The sequence below is a fragment of the Phytophthora parasitica genome, assembly GCF_000247585.1.
Source record: "Phytophthora parasitica INRA-310 unplaced genomic scaffold supercont2.33, whole genome shotgun sequence".
NCBI classification, from domain to species: Eukaryota; Oomycota; class Peronosporomycetes; order Peronosporales; family Peronosporaceae; genus Phytophthora; species Phytophthora nicotianae.
The window spans coordinates 391547-406319 of record NW_008649019.1 but is presented as its reverse complement, the minus strand read 5'-3'; the positions used below and the strand labels follow the sequence as shown (position 1 = coordinate 406319).

Below are 14773 nucleotides of genomic sequence, written 5' to 3'. Positions count from 1 at the left end.
CAGGCCAAGTTCCTCTCATACTATGTGAAACATGGCGTGCTGGAGAAGGATCCGTTCGAGACGCTGGACCAGGAGGGCGTGGGCGAACTGGTGCGTCTGGCCGTGGAGCGTGGTCGCGCGACGCGTCCCAAGATCGAGTTGGGCATCTGCGGCGAGCACGGCGGAGACCCGCAGTCGATCGAGTTCTTTGAGAGGGTGGGTCTCAAGTACGTGTCGTGCTCTCCAATGCGCGTGATGATCGCTCGTCTGGCGGCCGCGCAGGCGGCTCTGAAGCTGAAGAAGAGCTCACCCGTTCCCGGCGCCTAAGGGACCGAAAAACTGGTTGCACTTCTTCGAGGGTTCTGCTATCCGGAACAAGACAACTGAGGCCAGGCTGGCGAAGCAAGCTAGCAAATATGAGGCTCTCGAGTGCGTTAGTTCATGTGTGTATGAGCAGTGACGTTGTCGAACGTTGAGGCGGCAGCTGTTGCTGCGTATTGATTTTTAATGCTAGTTGTTGACAGAAAAGTGTGCTTTGGTGTTGTTATACGTCGAGCTTTCTTTGTTTTTGATTTTTGTTTGCGGCTTGGCGCGATCCCCGATGTCGCGCACAGTCGCAACCTTATTTGAATGCAATGTCCTCTTGAATGGCTTCTACCATCAAGTTGATATTAGCTCGCTTTTGAAAAGGTGCAACTACGATAGCGCTGCGTGAACAAAAACGAAAATGACGATGAATTCGGTATGATCCAATAGTTTTTGTTTTAATGCTCAATGCATTTGTAAATCCTGATTTTAAAAAAACGCGTAGATAGACGTGTACTTCGTACTCGAGCAGTGCAGCACATGAATTGAAACTCAACCTCCCTCACTACTGGAAAGTGTACGCAAGTAATTCGTGTGCAACTTGAGCTCAATTCCTCTCGTAGCTGCAGCCATGCACGCCTACACGAGAAGTGCTCTTTGGTGCTACTTCGTCAGAGGCTGCTTCGAGCCTAGAGGTAGCCGTTAGTTTTCGAAAAATAGCGGGAGCAAGACACGCGCGAATCAGAGAGCGCAGCAGCATGATACGATCATACCTTACAACATGTAACAAGACTCTTTGGCTCGGTTATCTTACTATCGATAGCTGCACCGAGCATGACGTTGTCACCTTTGCATTGGTTGCCCCGGGCAATGCCCGTCATTCGATGTCTACCACTGGAAACACTACACTTCTAGTGGAGTTTCTCTATTTCTAAACGGCCAATAGACTTCGACTCGTCTATGCAACTTCAACCTGAAAAATCCATTTCTAAGCGAGCAAGCGAATTTCTATCGTGTTTCTAATCGATGGAAAAGACTCGTTTATGCAACTTTATTTTGAAAACGAAAATCTACGTGAAGTTAAGTCAAAACTATAGCCCCGTTTCGGTTGACGTTTCTATCCCACAAGCCAGTTGTCAACGCACACAGCTCCGATGTAACTTTATTTAGTATCATCGATAAACCATTGGTGAAATCCATCGTCGTCCCTTGTCCTTGTCCTCACATTTCGAGTGAACTAAGTTCGGTTCAGCACTCAAATTAGGGGGGACATCCAACGAGCGCTTGAGGCCTCAATCGTTTCCGAGGTTCAAGATTCTGTAGCAGCAATATGTCTGGACATTTTCACAGGTGGCGCACTCGGAGTATTGATGCGTGGGATACTCTCCAGGTGGAACTGCACGGTCACTATTCTGCTGAGCGATTGCTTGAACTTCAGAACTACTCAAACACCGCCAGTATTCCAGGGTTAACAGCAATTATCCTATTTACCCCACTTCCATGCCTATTCACGGTAATTCTCGCTGACTTCACGCCCTTGAATTCCCCCGAAGTTGGGACAGACTCCAATATGGTTTTCTGGTTGCGTGGGTCGATGGTTGTGTGGTTCTTCACTTTGTCATTTGTCGTGCAGTTCCGTGAGATGATGCCCAAGCTACCAATGACTCAAGCTCGCGGTTTTGGTGTAACTCTTCTTGTCAGCACTGGTGTAATGCTTTATTGCTACTCGTTGTCTCATATCATCGGTTTTCCAGTTCCATTCCTGATGGTTATGGGCGCCCCCGTTTGGACGACTCTACTCCTGAGTTGCTTTGCAATTAGTTGGGTAAAACACGTCCGAGCCGACACAAGAGTGCAAGGGCAAATTGTAGACGGGTTAAAAGTATTCGTGATTCAAATGTCCATGATCGTGATATACCCGTTTTACATCTACTGCTTTACAAAACTGTCACATGTGGCCCAGGCCGCATTCTCGCTACTGTTGCACGTCATCAAGATGACTATCAAGAACGGAATCAGCCGCTACATTCGATCGCAGACGGACATGAAGCCTGAAATTGTGATCTTCAACGTCGAAGTCTTCAATGCGCTTTTCGCGTCGTTTTGCATGCAAAACTCCTCTACAAAGCTCACAATTGCGGTTATAATGGCAGCTGATCTTCTGCATATCGCTATTTCTCTGCGTGAAGTCTTGCTCATGCTTCGAGAACTGAAGGAAATTAAGAGGCAATTAGACTTAAATGAAGCGTTGGTGCGGGGTCCAGAGCCGACAGTAAATCCAAGCATGAATGCCATGACACGTGCGTGTTCAATTCTAAAGCACATGAGTGGATTTGATAAAGATACGCTTGATCAGCATTCAAAGAGATCAAGCAAACAAAGCGCAACTTTGTGGTGTTTTCGTCGAGATAATAAAGTACATCCGCATTCGAAAGCAAGAACATCTGTAGCTGTACACGATTCGACCTCGAAGTCACAAGAACCTCGAGAAGATCAACCCACGGAAGCCGACATTAAATGTTGTACACCTCCGCCTGAAACACTTGAATATCGACTGGAAAAGATAAAGGTCGTGTATGTTCACAAGGTGGCACGTCTGCTACATTTGGTGGAGTTTATGATCCTGGTCGAGTACACAGAGGTCATCGTTCCGGTTGTCTACTGTCAGTCTTACTTGTTTTGTATTTCGCTGTCAGTACATCTAACTAAGCTCATGCTTGTTTTGATTAGCCATTTACGTTGGCGCCATGTCCTATCTCCCAAACCGTGTATATTACCCGCAACTCGCGGATATGGGCGCTGCTGGATTGCAAAGTACTCTGTCGAACGTGCTTTTGTATGGGTTCCTAGAGTTCATTTCGATTCTTGTGCTTGAATTCGTGCTTCGCAAATCGATTAAGTACTCCCCGGTATGTCAGCTAGGGTTCGTGCTGCGGAACCAGTGGAAAATGGTGCAATCGAAGCTGGTTCTATGGGTATTGTACGTTGTACAGTCATCTCTGGTACATTTCGGTAAGAGAAGTTTAAATAGTTTTGGTAGTCGGTGTGATTAAATCTTTATTTCGGTTAATGCTGCAGGTGCCGACTACAGTTTTCAATTTGCTTGGCTGCATCAATCCTCAAACTCATAGCAAGGGAGCACTCGTTTAGAGCCATCTTTGACGGAGCTGATGCACGAGCGGTTGGATCGTAGGCAAAGCCGGCTTAAAGTCAGCGATGGCATCAATCTTCGCGCGAATCTCGGGCGTGATCTTGTCAACAAACTCCAGCGACTTCAGGTTCTCTTCGAGCTGCTCAATCTTCGACGCACCCATCAGACATGTCGACACATTCTCATTAGCGACGCTCCAGGCAATAGCAAGCTGAGGCAGCGAGCAGCCGATCTCCTTCGCAACTTCTGCAAGCTGCAGAGATTTCGTAGTTTTCTCTTCCAGTCCATTCGACAGCATATTCGTGAACGCTGGAACGGACATGCGCGAGCCTTCCGGGATTCCCTTGCTATACTTGCCAGTAAGCACACCACCAGCCAGAGGGTAGAACGCAGCCACTCCGTATTTGTATTTCTACATGCACAAATAATTATGTTCAGTACAGCACAATAGTTTCGTGATTTGTGTTTCCCTGTTTTTCATGACTCACCTTGTACAGGTCGACAAAATTGTAGTCAACACGGTTGCGATCGAGAATGTTGTAGCGGGTTTGGTCAAACGCCTGCATAAAGGAGCGTAAGTCAGGCACAGACGATATTCGCCGAGTTCACTTGTTGCATACCGGTCGGATCAGGCCAAGGCGGTCAGCCACCTCACAGGCCTCAACAATTTCGTCCGCGTTCCATTCACTGGTCCCCCAGTACAATGCCCAGCCTTGCTGAATTACATAGTTCATCGCGCGAACCTGGTTTCGCAACATTTTTACGGGGAATTGTTAGAAATACAAACTTTCATGAAGAAATCGCTAATCTTACCGTCTCCTCCATGGGTGTGTATGGATCCTGGCGGTGGCAGAAGATCAGGTCCACGTAGTCCAAATCGAAGCGTTTGAGCGAAGCCTTCGTGCCTTCGATGATGTGCTTGCGACTGAGGCCCTGGTCGTTCGGCCCCGCTAGACCAGCAAAGTTTTTAGCGCTGAAGAAGATCTTGGTACTGATCACGAGGTCCTCGCGGTTCCAAAGATTGCGTTCGATACCGGTTTTGATGATCTTGCCCATGAAAACTTCCGACTGACCGTCCGCGTACGCTTCAGCACTGTCGAAGAAATTCACGCCGTGCTTGAAAGCAGTCTCCATGAGAGCGTAAGACTTTTCAAAATCGAGTTGCGTGTCGAACGTGACGTAGCTACCGAGGGACAGCTTGGACACCAGCAGCCCGGTGCTGCCCAGGAATCGGTAGGTCATGCGGTTGGTGGGTTTAGCAACGGTGCTCATTTCGGACGATTGCTTGGGTTGGGAGGAACTAGAGGACGAAGTGTTTTGCTTGAGAGGACGCTAATTGGAAAATGAATGCATCCTGCTCGTCTTCACCGTACCATCATAATCTTTATGAGCTGGATAATCATTGCGCCATCGAATTCTCAAAATGTGGTGTGTCCTGGTCACGTGTGCATCGTCTTCAATATTGTCACGTGATTGTTCACGCAGTCGAATCGATTTAGGCAGCCGTACTATAGACTGCAGTTAGCCACACGACCGAATGCCGGCGGCTTTTGCGGGTAACTCAAGCACTAAGACCGTGTTTATATAGTAAGTACGTGCAACTCGAAGGCACCTTCGCGATAAAGTACACTTTTTCAATGTCCTCAACGCTCAACACAACACTGCATGCACCGGTGATTGCGGGGGCAGTGGCAATTATGGTGCCAGGCTGGCACTGCCATCCACGAGCTCCTGTCAGGGGCCTCCTGGGCAGGAGTCCTGCTGCGCGCTAAAGGTGTTGCTGGTGTCCGACACCGTGTCGTGACGCTCATCATACACACATCAAATATGCACACTTCGGATACCTGATCCCTTTCAAAATTCTCGCCTCCCATTGGCTATCTACTCCAAACTTTCATTCAGTAGCTGCTTACAAACTCCAAGTGTCCGCATAAATGTTTATGAAGATCGCATTGTCAGCAGCTGACTCAGGTGCCATTATCAAATTTGCCTCAAAGTGCACAAGCCGAAGACACTTTGGAATATACTCCCACCACGATGGCCGCACCCGCGCACAACATGAAGTACCGTTTCCTGGGCAACACCGGCCTGCTGGTGTCTCGCTTGTCGTTCGGCAGTTGGGTGACCTTCGACAACCAGTTGGACTTCGAGAAGGCCTACAGCATCATGGAGCACGCCTACAAGAACGGCGTCAACTTCTTCGATAACGCTGAGGTGTACGCCAACGGCCAGTCGGAGCTCATCATGGGCAAAGTGGTGAAGGCGGGTATCGAGCGTAAGGTGTGGGAGCGCGAGGACCTGGTGATCAGCACCAAGCTCTTCTTCGGCACCAAGTCTGGCCCCAACGACGTGGGCAACAGCCGCAAGCACATTGTGGAGGGCATGAAGGCCTCCCTCAAGCGTTTCGACCTGGACTATGTTGACCTTGTCTTCTGCCACCGTCCGGACCCCGCCACGCCCATTGAGGAGACCGTGCGTGCCATGAACTTCGTGATTGAGCAGGGATGGGCCTTCTACTGGGGTACCAGCGAATGGTGCGCCAAGGATATCATCGAGGCCTGCGAGATCGCTGACCGCCTCGGCTTGATCCGTCCTGTGTACGACCAGCCGCAGTACCACATCTTGGAGCGCTCGCGTGTTGAGTACGACTTCGACGTGCTGTACAAAAAGTACAACTACGGCCTCACCACGTGGTCTCCGTTGGCATCCGGTATCCTTACGGGCAAGTACAGCAAGGGCATTCCGGACGGCTCGCGTCTGTCCATGCCATCGTACAAGCAGATGCTATCGAACGGCCTGGAGGAGAAGGTCGCCAAGGCGGACAAGCTCGCTGAGGTGGCCAAGGAGGTGGGCTGCTCGCTGGCGCAACTGTCGATTGCTTGGGTGGCTGCAAACCCGCACGTGTCCACGGTGATCCTCGGTGCTACCAGCATCAAGCAGCTGGATGAGAACCTGAAGGCTATGGAGTTCGTGGACAAGATCACCCCCGAGATCCGCAAGAAGATCGACGCCATTGCCGACTTCAAGCCCAAGCTTGTGCCTCAGGCTGAGCCCCACGTGATCAACCTACGCCAGAAGTGGCTGTAAACGTAGTTTGCATTTTCGCCAACCGGGAAGCCAGTTTATATCTAGACGGTCATCATACTAGCTCAGCTGCGGACTGCGCTTGAGAAAGAGGCATCGCAATTTTTGCTGTTTGGTTGCCTCGAAAAGAATATAAATCCAAAGGTTCCCCTTGTAGTTTTGTAATTGATATTGTGGAGCACGATACGTGGTGGCTTGATGATGCCAATTCACGCTCTGACTTCCGGTGCTTCAATTGTGTTTGTAGTCGCGGTCGTTGACGTCGACTGGAGAGTTTACGAAATTCGGTGGGAAGCATTCCTGTCTATGCTTTGCTTGTCCGAGTTTTGCACCGCCGGATCAACCAGTCCTCGCATCGCCTTCAGTCGACGAGGTGCTGCTTGAACCAGTCTCCATCTTACCTGTTTTCATTAACCCCACGTCACCTCCGACGAAAGCTCTAGTTTGGTGAGACCATGGTGCAACTCAAGCAATAGCATCTTGGTGTTGGGATCTACTACTACTACCTACAAGTACGTCAGACTTTCGTTTCGGAGCCTCACAACTCAATCCGCTTGAGACACAGCAGCACCTCTTCCTCCGCGGTTGACCATGAGCACCACGACGCCGCATAACATGAAGTACCGTTTCCTTGGAAACTCGGGCTTGCTGGTCTCTCGCTTGTCATTCGGCAGTTGGGTCACCTTCGATGCGCAACTCGATTTCGAGAAGGCCTACAGCATCATGGAGCACGCCTACAAGCAGGGTATCAACTTCTTCGACAATGCTGAAGTGTACGAGAACGGTTGTTCTGAACTCGTTATGGGCAAAGTGGTGAAGGCCGGTATCGAGCGCGGTGCCTGGACACGCGAGGACCTGGTGATCAGCACCAAGCTCTTCTTCGGAACGAAGCCAGGCCCAAACCAGGGTGGCAACAGCCGCAAGCATATCGTGGAGGGCATGAAGGCGTCACTTAAGCGCTTTGAACTCGACTACGTTGACCTGGTCTTCTGCCACCGTGCCGATCCATTTACCCCTATGGAGGAGACGGTAGGTCTTGCAGTCATACACAACAGACTATGAGGTTTTTGAATTGACAGCTTCGATCATGTTGCTAGGTCCGCGCGATGAACTACGTGATTGAGCAGGGCTGGGCGTTCTACTGGGGCACTAGTGAATGGACTGCTCAGGAGATCATTGAGGCCTGTGAAATTGCCGATCGTCTCGGCTTGATCCGTCCGGTAGGTGCAATTATCGTGATGTCCTTGCCTCAAATCTAACAGAGATATTATCTGCAGGTGTTTGACCAGCCGCAGTATCACATCCTGGAGCGCTCGCGCGTCGAATACGACTTCGATGTGCTGTACAAAAAGTACAACTACGGCCTCACCACGTGGTCGCCGCTGGCGTCCGGTATCCTTACGGGCAAATACAGCAAGGGCATTCCGGAGGGCTCGCGTCTATCCATTCCGCTGTACAAGAATCTGCTTGCGAACGGACTCGAGGAGAAGATCGCCAAGGTGGTCAAGCTCGCTGAGGTGGCCAAGGAGGTGGGCTGCTCGCTGGCGCAACTGTCGATTGCTTGGGTGGCTGCAAACCCGCACGTGTCGACGGTGATCCTCGGTGCTACGAGTATCAAACAGTTGGACGAGAATCTGAAGGCAATGGAGTTCGTGGACAAGATCACGCCCGAGATCCGTGAGAAGATCGACGCCATTGCCGACTTCAAGCCCAAGCTTGTGACGGATCCGGAGTCTCACGTGCTCGCGCTCCGGAAGCAGTACCTGTAAGTTGCCAGTGGTCTCGAGGATGAGGTACAATGCACGAGATAGGTGGGCTATCATGCTGTAATACAGTCCATTTCTAGTCACATTTAGCTCGTTTCAAATGCCACTCGGGATCTTATTATCATCATCTGACTTTTGGCGGGTTCTGATCTCGTTTGTGATTGGTTTGTTCCAATCAACTCAAAGTTTTCGCGCGCAATTCGACTAGGTACGATTTCACATCTCTCTTTCTTTTTCATCAGACGTGAAAAAGCGCGAATTGGCAACGGGAACTTTAACGCTTGCTCTTCACTTGTTAGTGATCACCACAGCACCGCTACTGTGACAAGACAAACGTCTGCGTATTCTACGCTATCTCATTATCTACATTCCGCTTCTCCAACGCTTGTACATTCCATGCCGACCACGCTATTAGCCATGGAAGACAGCCACCATTTCTCAACCAACATCGGTCACGGTACGTTCTAGGGGGATTCCGAAGTTATTTCTTGGTGTTTCGGCGTCTAATTTTTCTTGGACACAGACTCCTTTGACGCTGACAGTCTCTCAGGATTCCATACAGCGTGGATGGACGATGAACAGCTTAATAATATGCCAATCATGGATGCGTTCACGGATGTATCGACCCCCAGAGCACAAGACAATGCCACCAAAAGCCAAAACACAGCAGACAAATCTACAGAGCAGTTTGTAGCAGCAGATTCGGTGCTCAATGCGGCACTGGGAGACCACGACGCTCAGCTACTGGGTGATGCACTGGATTTCTCCTTCGACACGGAGTTGTCACCCATTCTGGAGCCTTTCGCAGATGCCACTGTAGCTATGAGCCCACTGAAAATGCAACGGAGACAGACTAAGAGCCCTAGGACACGAAGGACGACCAGTTCTCCTTTAAGGAGAGCACCAACAGCCACAACACCTCGACAGGCCAGCAGGATGGAAGCTAACAGAACCGACAAGGAGACAGCATCGTTAACTATGGCAAAGCGACCTAGAACCAGGAGCTCGTCGTGGCAGGACCAGGAGCAAAACACCTTCTTCACCATGTTTAAGGTGAAGTGGCCACCTACACCCGAAGGCGAGCCAGTGCCTCCTTTTAGCTCGTTGCTGCTGCAGCGATTTGATGCCATCAGCACAAAAGTCAGGACCAAGAGTGTGATGGAAGTGCGACAATTCTACACTACAGTGATGCAGAATATCTCGGAGCTGTTGAAGATTGTGGAGAACGACATTGATTTGACGAACCCGGATCAAGTGCGCATTGCAGTTTGGTGCTGGAGCAAACTGATGGCTGACAAGAGACACTCTGAAAAGTAAGTACCTGCTTCATCTGTCGTACATACAACATTGTACCTATGATGCTAACAATCGATTTTCTGTAGATTCTACTCACTCGATTCGGAGCCCGCGACAGTGAAGACCAACTTGGCCACTTTGCTGCTTCAGTCTATCATTCGTAGTCGCCGCCAGATGCTCAAGGCCAAGTCAGACTCCAGCAACGCACCAGCACCTGGCCTGACTTCCATCTCTGCATGGGTGTCAAGGTCAAACCTCAGCTCGTTTTTCGCCAAAGGAAACGCCCCAGTTACAGAGGTATCAAGTGTGCAGATCCATCACCCAATGGTGCGAAAGAAACACTCTTTGATGCCTTGTGCTGGTTCCTCCTCAGTCACTGAGAATGCCAAAAAGGTCTTGCCTACTGTACAGCCCAACTGTAATTCACCAAGTGGAGTGACATTAAAGCGTAAGCGCATCGCATCGACTGACCGCTCTCCTCGATCGACCAAGAAGAATCGTCGTGATGAAGTGGAATCGATCGCCTTCACAAGTCCCATTCCTACGGATAAGCGGTCTCGGTCTCGTACACGAAATGGCGTTGCGTTCCATACACCACAACAGTCTCGGAAGAAGATTTACATTAAGATGCGCATGGTTCCGCGAGACAAGCAGACCAAGGCGGACGTGGTACACTGTGGCTGTCGACCGAAGGTGGAGCTCAAGTTGTCGTCGACGAAGAAGATCTCCGAGATCACGGCGCACATGAGCAAGAAGTGGGCAAAAGTGCGGTCGCTCGTGCCAAAGGGGGCCATGCTGTGCTTCTTCCAGAAAAATGGGACTGAACGGTGGTCCAAGGATGACTCCAATGTGACTTGCTTTGACATGTGGAAACAATGTGGCAAGCAGACCAACGGTGAAAATGTAGTCGAGGTGTCTTACTTGTGGAAAGTACCAGAACAGGTTGATGATGAAAATGTTCAAGTGCAAGAGCTTATGCCGCTGCTAGCGCCGCCCGGACTTTTCGAGCAGGAAGTATCCACGGTCAAGCAAAGCAACGATGAAAGTGAGACCACGCAGTTGTCTCCTGCCCGTGGCTTGCAGGAATTCGGTGAGAAAGTTGCATTCGATCGAAGCATCGCCGATGAGGCAAAGGAGGAAGCGGCAGCGCTCGAGGCCTTGATGAGCGATAGCGGTGACGAAGGCCTTGGCGAAGAGTACAGTCCGAATACTGGCCGTCTGCGTCGGCGTATCAAACCTCAGCTCGTTTCAACGGAAGAGTTCAATATCTGAGCGTATGCACACTTGTAATAGTACTCCATTGTATTGGAGGAAGCCAAAACTGCCACCGCATCCTTCACGTGTCTACTTTTTTGGCTGAGCTAGCAGGAGGCGGTAGTGGAAGCCACTCTCTAAAGACTTCACCTTCAGGTCTGCGAGCTCTTTCACCGGGTGAATTCCAGACTCAAAGTTCCATTCAAATGCTCGGCCGTCGGCTGCAAACATGTGGCCCGTCAGTAATTATCAATACAAAGGCAATAGCAAGAGACTTACCAGTGACGAAAGAGGATTTATCCACGCCCTTGCCGATTTTTACGATGTCCTTCGTACGCACAACTTGCTCGTTGGTGATCTGCAGCGGAGTCGTGTGCATCTGAGAAGCCACATGAGCAAAGTCGTTCTTCTCCTGGCGCCCCGAAGGCGTACGACCCGCCAGCCAGATCTTGTCGTCAGCTTTTATCACAAGTGGCAAGCAAGGGTGAACGTATTAGATTATAGCGACAAAAATTATTATAAACGGCACTCACCAGTAATAAAAGTCGTGTGGAATTGGCTGCATTTGAAGAGCTTCACAGCGTCACTAGTTCGCACGAGTCGCGGGGTGATCTGGTCACCGTTGCTCTCAGTTTTTCCCTTCGGGTTCAGCAGCTTACCCCACAAGTACAGCTCGCCATCCTCTGAAACAAAGGAACACTGTTAGATTATCAAGAACATTCACGTTGCCCAGGAAATACCAGCTTACCCGAAACAGCACACGAGTGGTTAAATCCAGCGCCTACTTTGGCGATCTTCTTGCCCTTCAGCGCAATCAGTTCTTGAGGCGCATCGGCATTGCCCGTGCCGAAACCAAGCTGGCCGCGTTCGCCCTTGCCCCAACTAAACACCGTGCCGTTTTTCGTCACAGCAAGACCATGCTGATAACCAGCAGCAATATCCACTATTTCGTCACCGTCGATGTTCACGTGCGTGGGCGGCTGGACACTGACACCTTCCTCTCCGATGCCGCATTGGCCATAGCCATTGGCACCCAGCGTGAAGAGCTTGCCACTCTCGGTCAAAAGGAACGTCAACGCTGTAGAGCACACGATCTTCTTGACACGCTCTCCGTCAGGCAGTTCCAGCAGCGCTGGCTCCAGCGTGTCCACTCCGCGTGCGCGCGTGAAGCTATTCATCCACCATACGAGCTTCGGCAGCACGCGCTGCATGTTGGTGGAACGGATAACATCACGGAACGAATGCGTGCGTCCGTAGATATAGGCGTCTCCGCCGTTCGTGATGAAGCCGGCATGGGCCCAGCCAACGGAGATCTCCTTGACAGACAAATTGGTCGTGGTCGGCAGCGGCGTCGGGGTCAGTACGTCTTCGTAGCCACCCGTGCCTAGTGCACCCAGGAACCCGTCGCCGTACGAAAGAAGAATAGCTGGAGCATTGCATAAAAATATAATAGAATGACGGTGGTATGAATTAGATACCAGGAATTACGAGAAGTAAAATGTTAAACGTACGGCTAGGAGAAAAACTGGCGGCTTGCGTGGACAAGGCAGCGGCTACAAGCAATTGCAACAAATTGAAAATTAATATTAGTAAAGCGGAAGACAGGTTAAGTAGAAACAAAGATGCGTACTGCGAACTGCAGCGAGAGCTGGCCGCCTGCATGCGGTGAGGGAGCGCAACGACACCATGGCGATGTCGATCACCACACGCCAAAAAAATGATTAAAAGTTTTTAATCCATTCCTATTGGCTTAAATTTCATCCCTTTATTAATAACTGACCAATCGTTATCGTACAGCGCACAATCTACGCAAAAATTGAAAACGTCCGCCATTTCCACCATTGTCTCTCCGATGAAGACTATTCGCTCGACAATTTCAGCAATTACAAAAAATAAAACTTGTTCTCGGCCTTGCAACACGATCTTGAGGCGGAATATTCACGAGGTGGATCCAGCAGTAAAAAAAAAAAAACGGCTTGGGAGCTACTCCAGGCCTTGATTGCAGAGTGGGCAGGACGGCGCGCGCTGCGAGCTTACTGAGGTGAAGGCCCACTTGTCCAGACACTCGAGATGAAACTCATGCTTGCACTTGCGTAGCAGACGCAGCACGTCTCCCGTCTGGTACTCTTCGCAGCAAATACAGCACGTGTCGTTGTTGGACGGGCCTCCTCTGTACTTAACCAGCAGATCTACAAGCTCTCGGCGCTCCACGCAGCCAGCAAAGTCCACATCACGACGCTCAAGTCGCTGCTTGAGTTCAGCGATGCTGGCTTCGTTGAGCTCTTCGGGTGTCTTAAACTCTTCGGTGGGCATCACCTGGATGGTTCGCAGCGTTCGGTTGAACGTCTCGGAGCGTGCATCTTCCTGTGCGGCCCGGTTCTGGTTGTTATTATCGCGTTGTGCCGCTGCTGCCGATACCTGCGTGTAGGCCTCGCGGAAAAAAGCCACCCAGCCCATTTCAGGGTGCTTTACGTGTAGACACGATATAGTAAGTTAGTAAACAAATACGCTTTTGTATACGTAAGTCAGATTCAATGTATCCAATGCGCACCCGTCCACGGAGCTGGTACAACACGCGACAGAAGCGCGCGGCCTTCCAGAAAGTCATGAGTGAGAGTCCCAGCAGGAACAGGATGGCGACGTTGAGAGCCAGCGACGCGCCCTCGTTGTCCGCAGCATTGCTCTGCAGCAGAGGCATCACCACCTGCACGAATAGCAGCAGCGCCACCATCCATGGGTTGTCCGTCGCGTTGATCATCACAAGCATGGCTGCCACCTTTGGCTACTTTACTCCCTCTTACTTGATGCAAGTTGGAATATGAAGAGCTCTATTTTGTAAATTCGTAGCGTCTTTATCACAATGATACGGCATCAATAGGTACAATGTACCAATTGAGCTCTTGATGCTTGATAATTGAGCTGGGACCATGAACGCTACGGCGCCAGCGTTGATTCCGCCCTTCCGCTTCAGTACGGTGCAGCAGGGGCTGTACCGCGGCGCGTACCCGACGCTCAAGAACTTCCGCTTCCTGCGTCGTCTTGGACTGAAGACTCTGGTGTCTGTGATCCCGGAGCCGCCCACGAGCGACCTGGCAGATTTTTGCGCCAACGAGAAGATCACGCAATTGCACTTCTACGCTGAGAAGTTCACGTCCGATAATGTGACCGTGTCGCCTGCGACGGCAGCACAAATCGTAGAAATCCTCGTACAGAAGAAGAACTTACCGCTGTATATTCACTGCCTGGACGGATCCAATGTCACGGGAATCGTCGTCATGATCCTCCGAAAGCTCCAGAATTGGACCAAACTCGCAACAGTCTCGGAGTTCTGCAGGTGCATTGCAATTATCTATACAAGCGATACTGTTGTACTTAGATAGCTGACCGTAGTGCGTGTGCTTGTATCTGTCCAGATTCACACGGGATCATGGCATCGAGAAGGATGAATCCGAGTATCTGGCAGCCTTTTCAGAGGAGATCGTCGTGACTGCCGACGCTCCGCAATGGCTGTGGAACGGAGTACGTGTGACGAAACACCCGACGATGATCGTGCATCAACCAGACCTAGAGCTCGCAACAGCCAACACGCTGGATGCTGCTGGGAACCCGAACAACGGCGCTCCGAATCTTAAATGGGAGACGGAAGTCGAAAAGACTGAGGCCATTCTACGTCAGTTCGAGGAAGCCAGTCGCAACCGCATTGGAGAAGTTGTCGAGGGTAGTGAGGAGGTGGAGACCATCATCGAAGACGCGCTACAGGACCTCCCACTTACTCGGTCACTCGAAGCATTGGACCTTGCAGGAGTTTGAGGCTGTGACCAATTCTAGAAAATATCTGAAGCACCATATTGCAGCATCGCCAGTTGCACTTCTAACCCTGTACATGTATTACATCTTGTAATTTACATGTAACCCTCTTTGGCGCCGTCTTCGAGAT

General features: G+C 50.6%; 9 protein-coding genes across 14 annotated transcripts; 5 read left to right on the top strand and 4 right to left on the bottom strand.

The window, feature by feature from the left end:
• Positions 1-31: 31 nt before the first annotated feature.
• On the top strand, positions 32-235 carry PPTG_13568 (hypothetical protein; the record flags this gene model as incomplete). The annotated part of the gene is made up of 1 exon (XM_008909334.1): positions 32-235. One exon carries the CDS (start codon positions 32-34, stop codon positions 233-235), a length of 204 nt encoding a protein of 67 aa, XP_008907582.1.
• A 366-nt stretch (positions 236-601) lies between these two features.
• PPTG_23239 (hypothetical protein) lies at positions 602-1166 on the bottom strand (the record flags this gene model as incomplete). Its single annotated transcript, XM_008909333.1, has 2 exons — positions 602-633; positions 1100-1166. The coding sequence occupies 2 exons, from the start codon at positions 1164-1166 to the stop codon at positions 602-604; spliced, it is 99 nt and encodes a 32-aa protein (XP_008907581.1).
• A 353-nt stretch (positions 1167-1519) lies between these two features.
• Positions 1520-3894, top strand: PPTG_13567. Of its 2 annotated transcripts, XM_008909332.1 has the most exons (4): positions 1520-2167; positions 2249-2948; positions 3016-3297; positions 3364-3894. In XM_008909332.1, exons 1-4 carry the CDS (start codon positions 1616-1618, stop codon positions 3414-3416), a joined length of 1587 nt encoding a protein of 528 aa, XP_008907580.1. In that variant the 5' UTR covers positions 1520-1615; the 3' UTR covers positions 3417-3894. The 2 variants fall into 2 exon arrangements, with proteins under 2 accessions (XP_008907580.1, XP_008907579.1); XM_008909331.1 differs by having other exon boundaries at positions 1520-2948.
• On the bottom strand, positions 3257-5248 carry PPTG_13566 (hypothetical protein). Its single transcript, XM_008909330.1, has 4 exons — positions 4250-5248; positions 4057-4179; positions 3925-3996; positions 3257-3848 (listed from the first exon to the last, which is right to left on the bottom strand). The coding sequence occupies exons 1-4, from the start codon at positions 4706-4708 to the stop codon at positions 3432-3434; spliced, it is 1071 nt and encodes a 356-aa protein (XP_008907578.1). The 5' UTR covers positions 4709-5248; the 3' UTR covers positions 3257-3431.
• Positions 5249-5426: 178 nt separating this feature from the next.
• PPTG_23238 (hypothetical protein) lies at positions 5427-8371 on the top strand. Its single transcript, XM_008909329.1, has 4 exons — positions 5427-5590; positions 7232-7549; positions 7618-7740; positions 7798-8371. Exons 1-4 carry the CDS (start codon positions 5474-5476, stop codon positions 8287-8289), a joined length of 1050 nt encoding a protein of 349 aa, XP_008907577.1. The 5' UTR covers positions 5427-5473; the 3' UTR covers positions 8290-8371.
• A 163-nt stretch (positions 8372-8534) lies between these two features.
• Positions 8535-11402, top strand: PPTG_13563 (hypothetical protein). 3 transcript variants are annotated; one of them, XM_008909328.1, is made up of 4 exons: positions 8535-8743; positions 8810-9599; positions 9669-9909; positions 9994-11255. In XM_008909328.1, the coding sequence occupies exons 1-4, from the start codon at positions 8683-8685 to the stop codon at positions 10852-10854; spliced, it is 1953 nt and encodes a 650-aa protein (XP_008907576.1). In that variant the 5' UTR covers positions 8535-8682; the 3' UTR covers positions 10855-11255. The 3 variants fall into 3 exon arrangements, with proteins under 3 accessions (XP_008907576.1, XP_008907575.1, XP_008907574.1); XM_008909327.1 differs by having other exon boundaries at positions 9976-11255; XM_008909326.1 differs by having other exon boundaries at positions 9669-11402.
• Positions 9606-12543, bottom strand: PPTG_13562 (hypothetical protein). Of its 3 annotated transcripts, XM_008909323.1 has the most exons (6): positions 12467-12543; positions 12348-12389; positions 11585-12262; positions 11370-11519; positions 11116-11295; positions 9606-11057 (listed from the first exon to the last, which is right to left on the bottom strand). In XM_008909323.1, exons 1-6 carry the CDS (start codon positions 12522-12524, stop codon positions 10927-10929), a joined length of 1239 nt encoding a protein of 412 aa, XP_008907571.1. In that variant the 5' UTR covers positions 12525-12543; the 3' UTR covers positions 9606-10926. The 3 variants fall into 3 exon arrangements, with proteins under 3 accessions (XP_008907571.1, XP_008907572.1, XP_008907573.1); XM_008909324.1 differs by having other exon boundaries at positions 11116-11519; XM_008909325.1 differs by lacking the exon at positions 12467-12543 and having other exon boundaries at positions 12348-12463.
• A 15-nt stretch (positions 12544-12558) lies between these two features.
• Positions 12559-14642, bottom strand: PPTG_13561 (hypothetical protein). Its single transcript, XM_008909322.1, has 2 exons — positions 13388-14642; positions 12559-13302 (listed from the first exon to the last, which is right to left on the bottom strand). The coding sequence occupies exons 1-2, from the start codon at positions 13601-13603 to the stop codon at positions 12820-12822; spliced, it is 699 nt and encodes a 232-aa protein (XP_008907570.1). The 5' UTR covers positions 13604-14642; the 3' UTR covers positions 12559-12819.
• On the top strand, positions 13764-14646 carry PPTG_13560 (hypothetical protein; the record flags this gene model as incomplete). The annotated part of the gene is made up of 2 exons (XM_008909321.1): positions 13764-14170; positions 14250-14646. 2 exons carry the CDS (start codon positions 13764-13766, stop codon positions 14644-14646), a joined length of 804 nt encoding a protein of 267 aa, XP_008907569.1.
• Between the last annotated feature and the right edge of the window lie 127 nt (positions 14647-14773).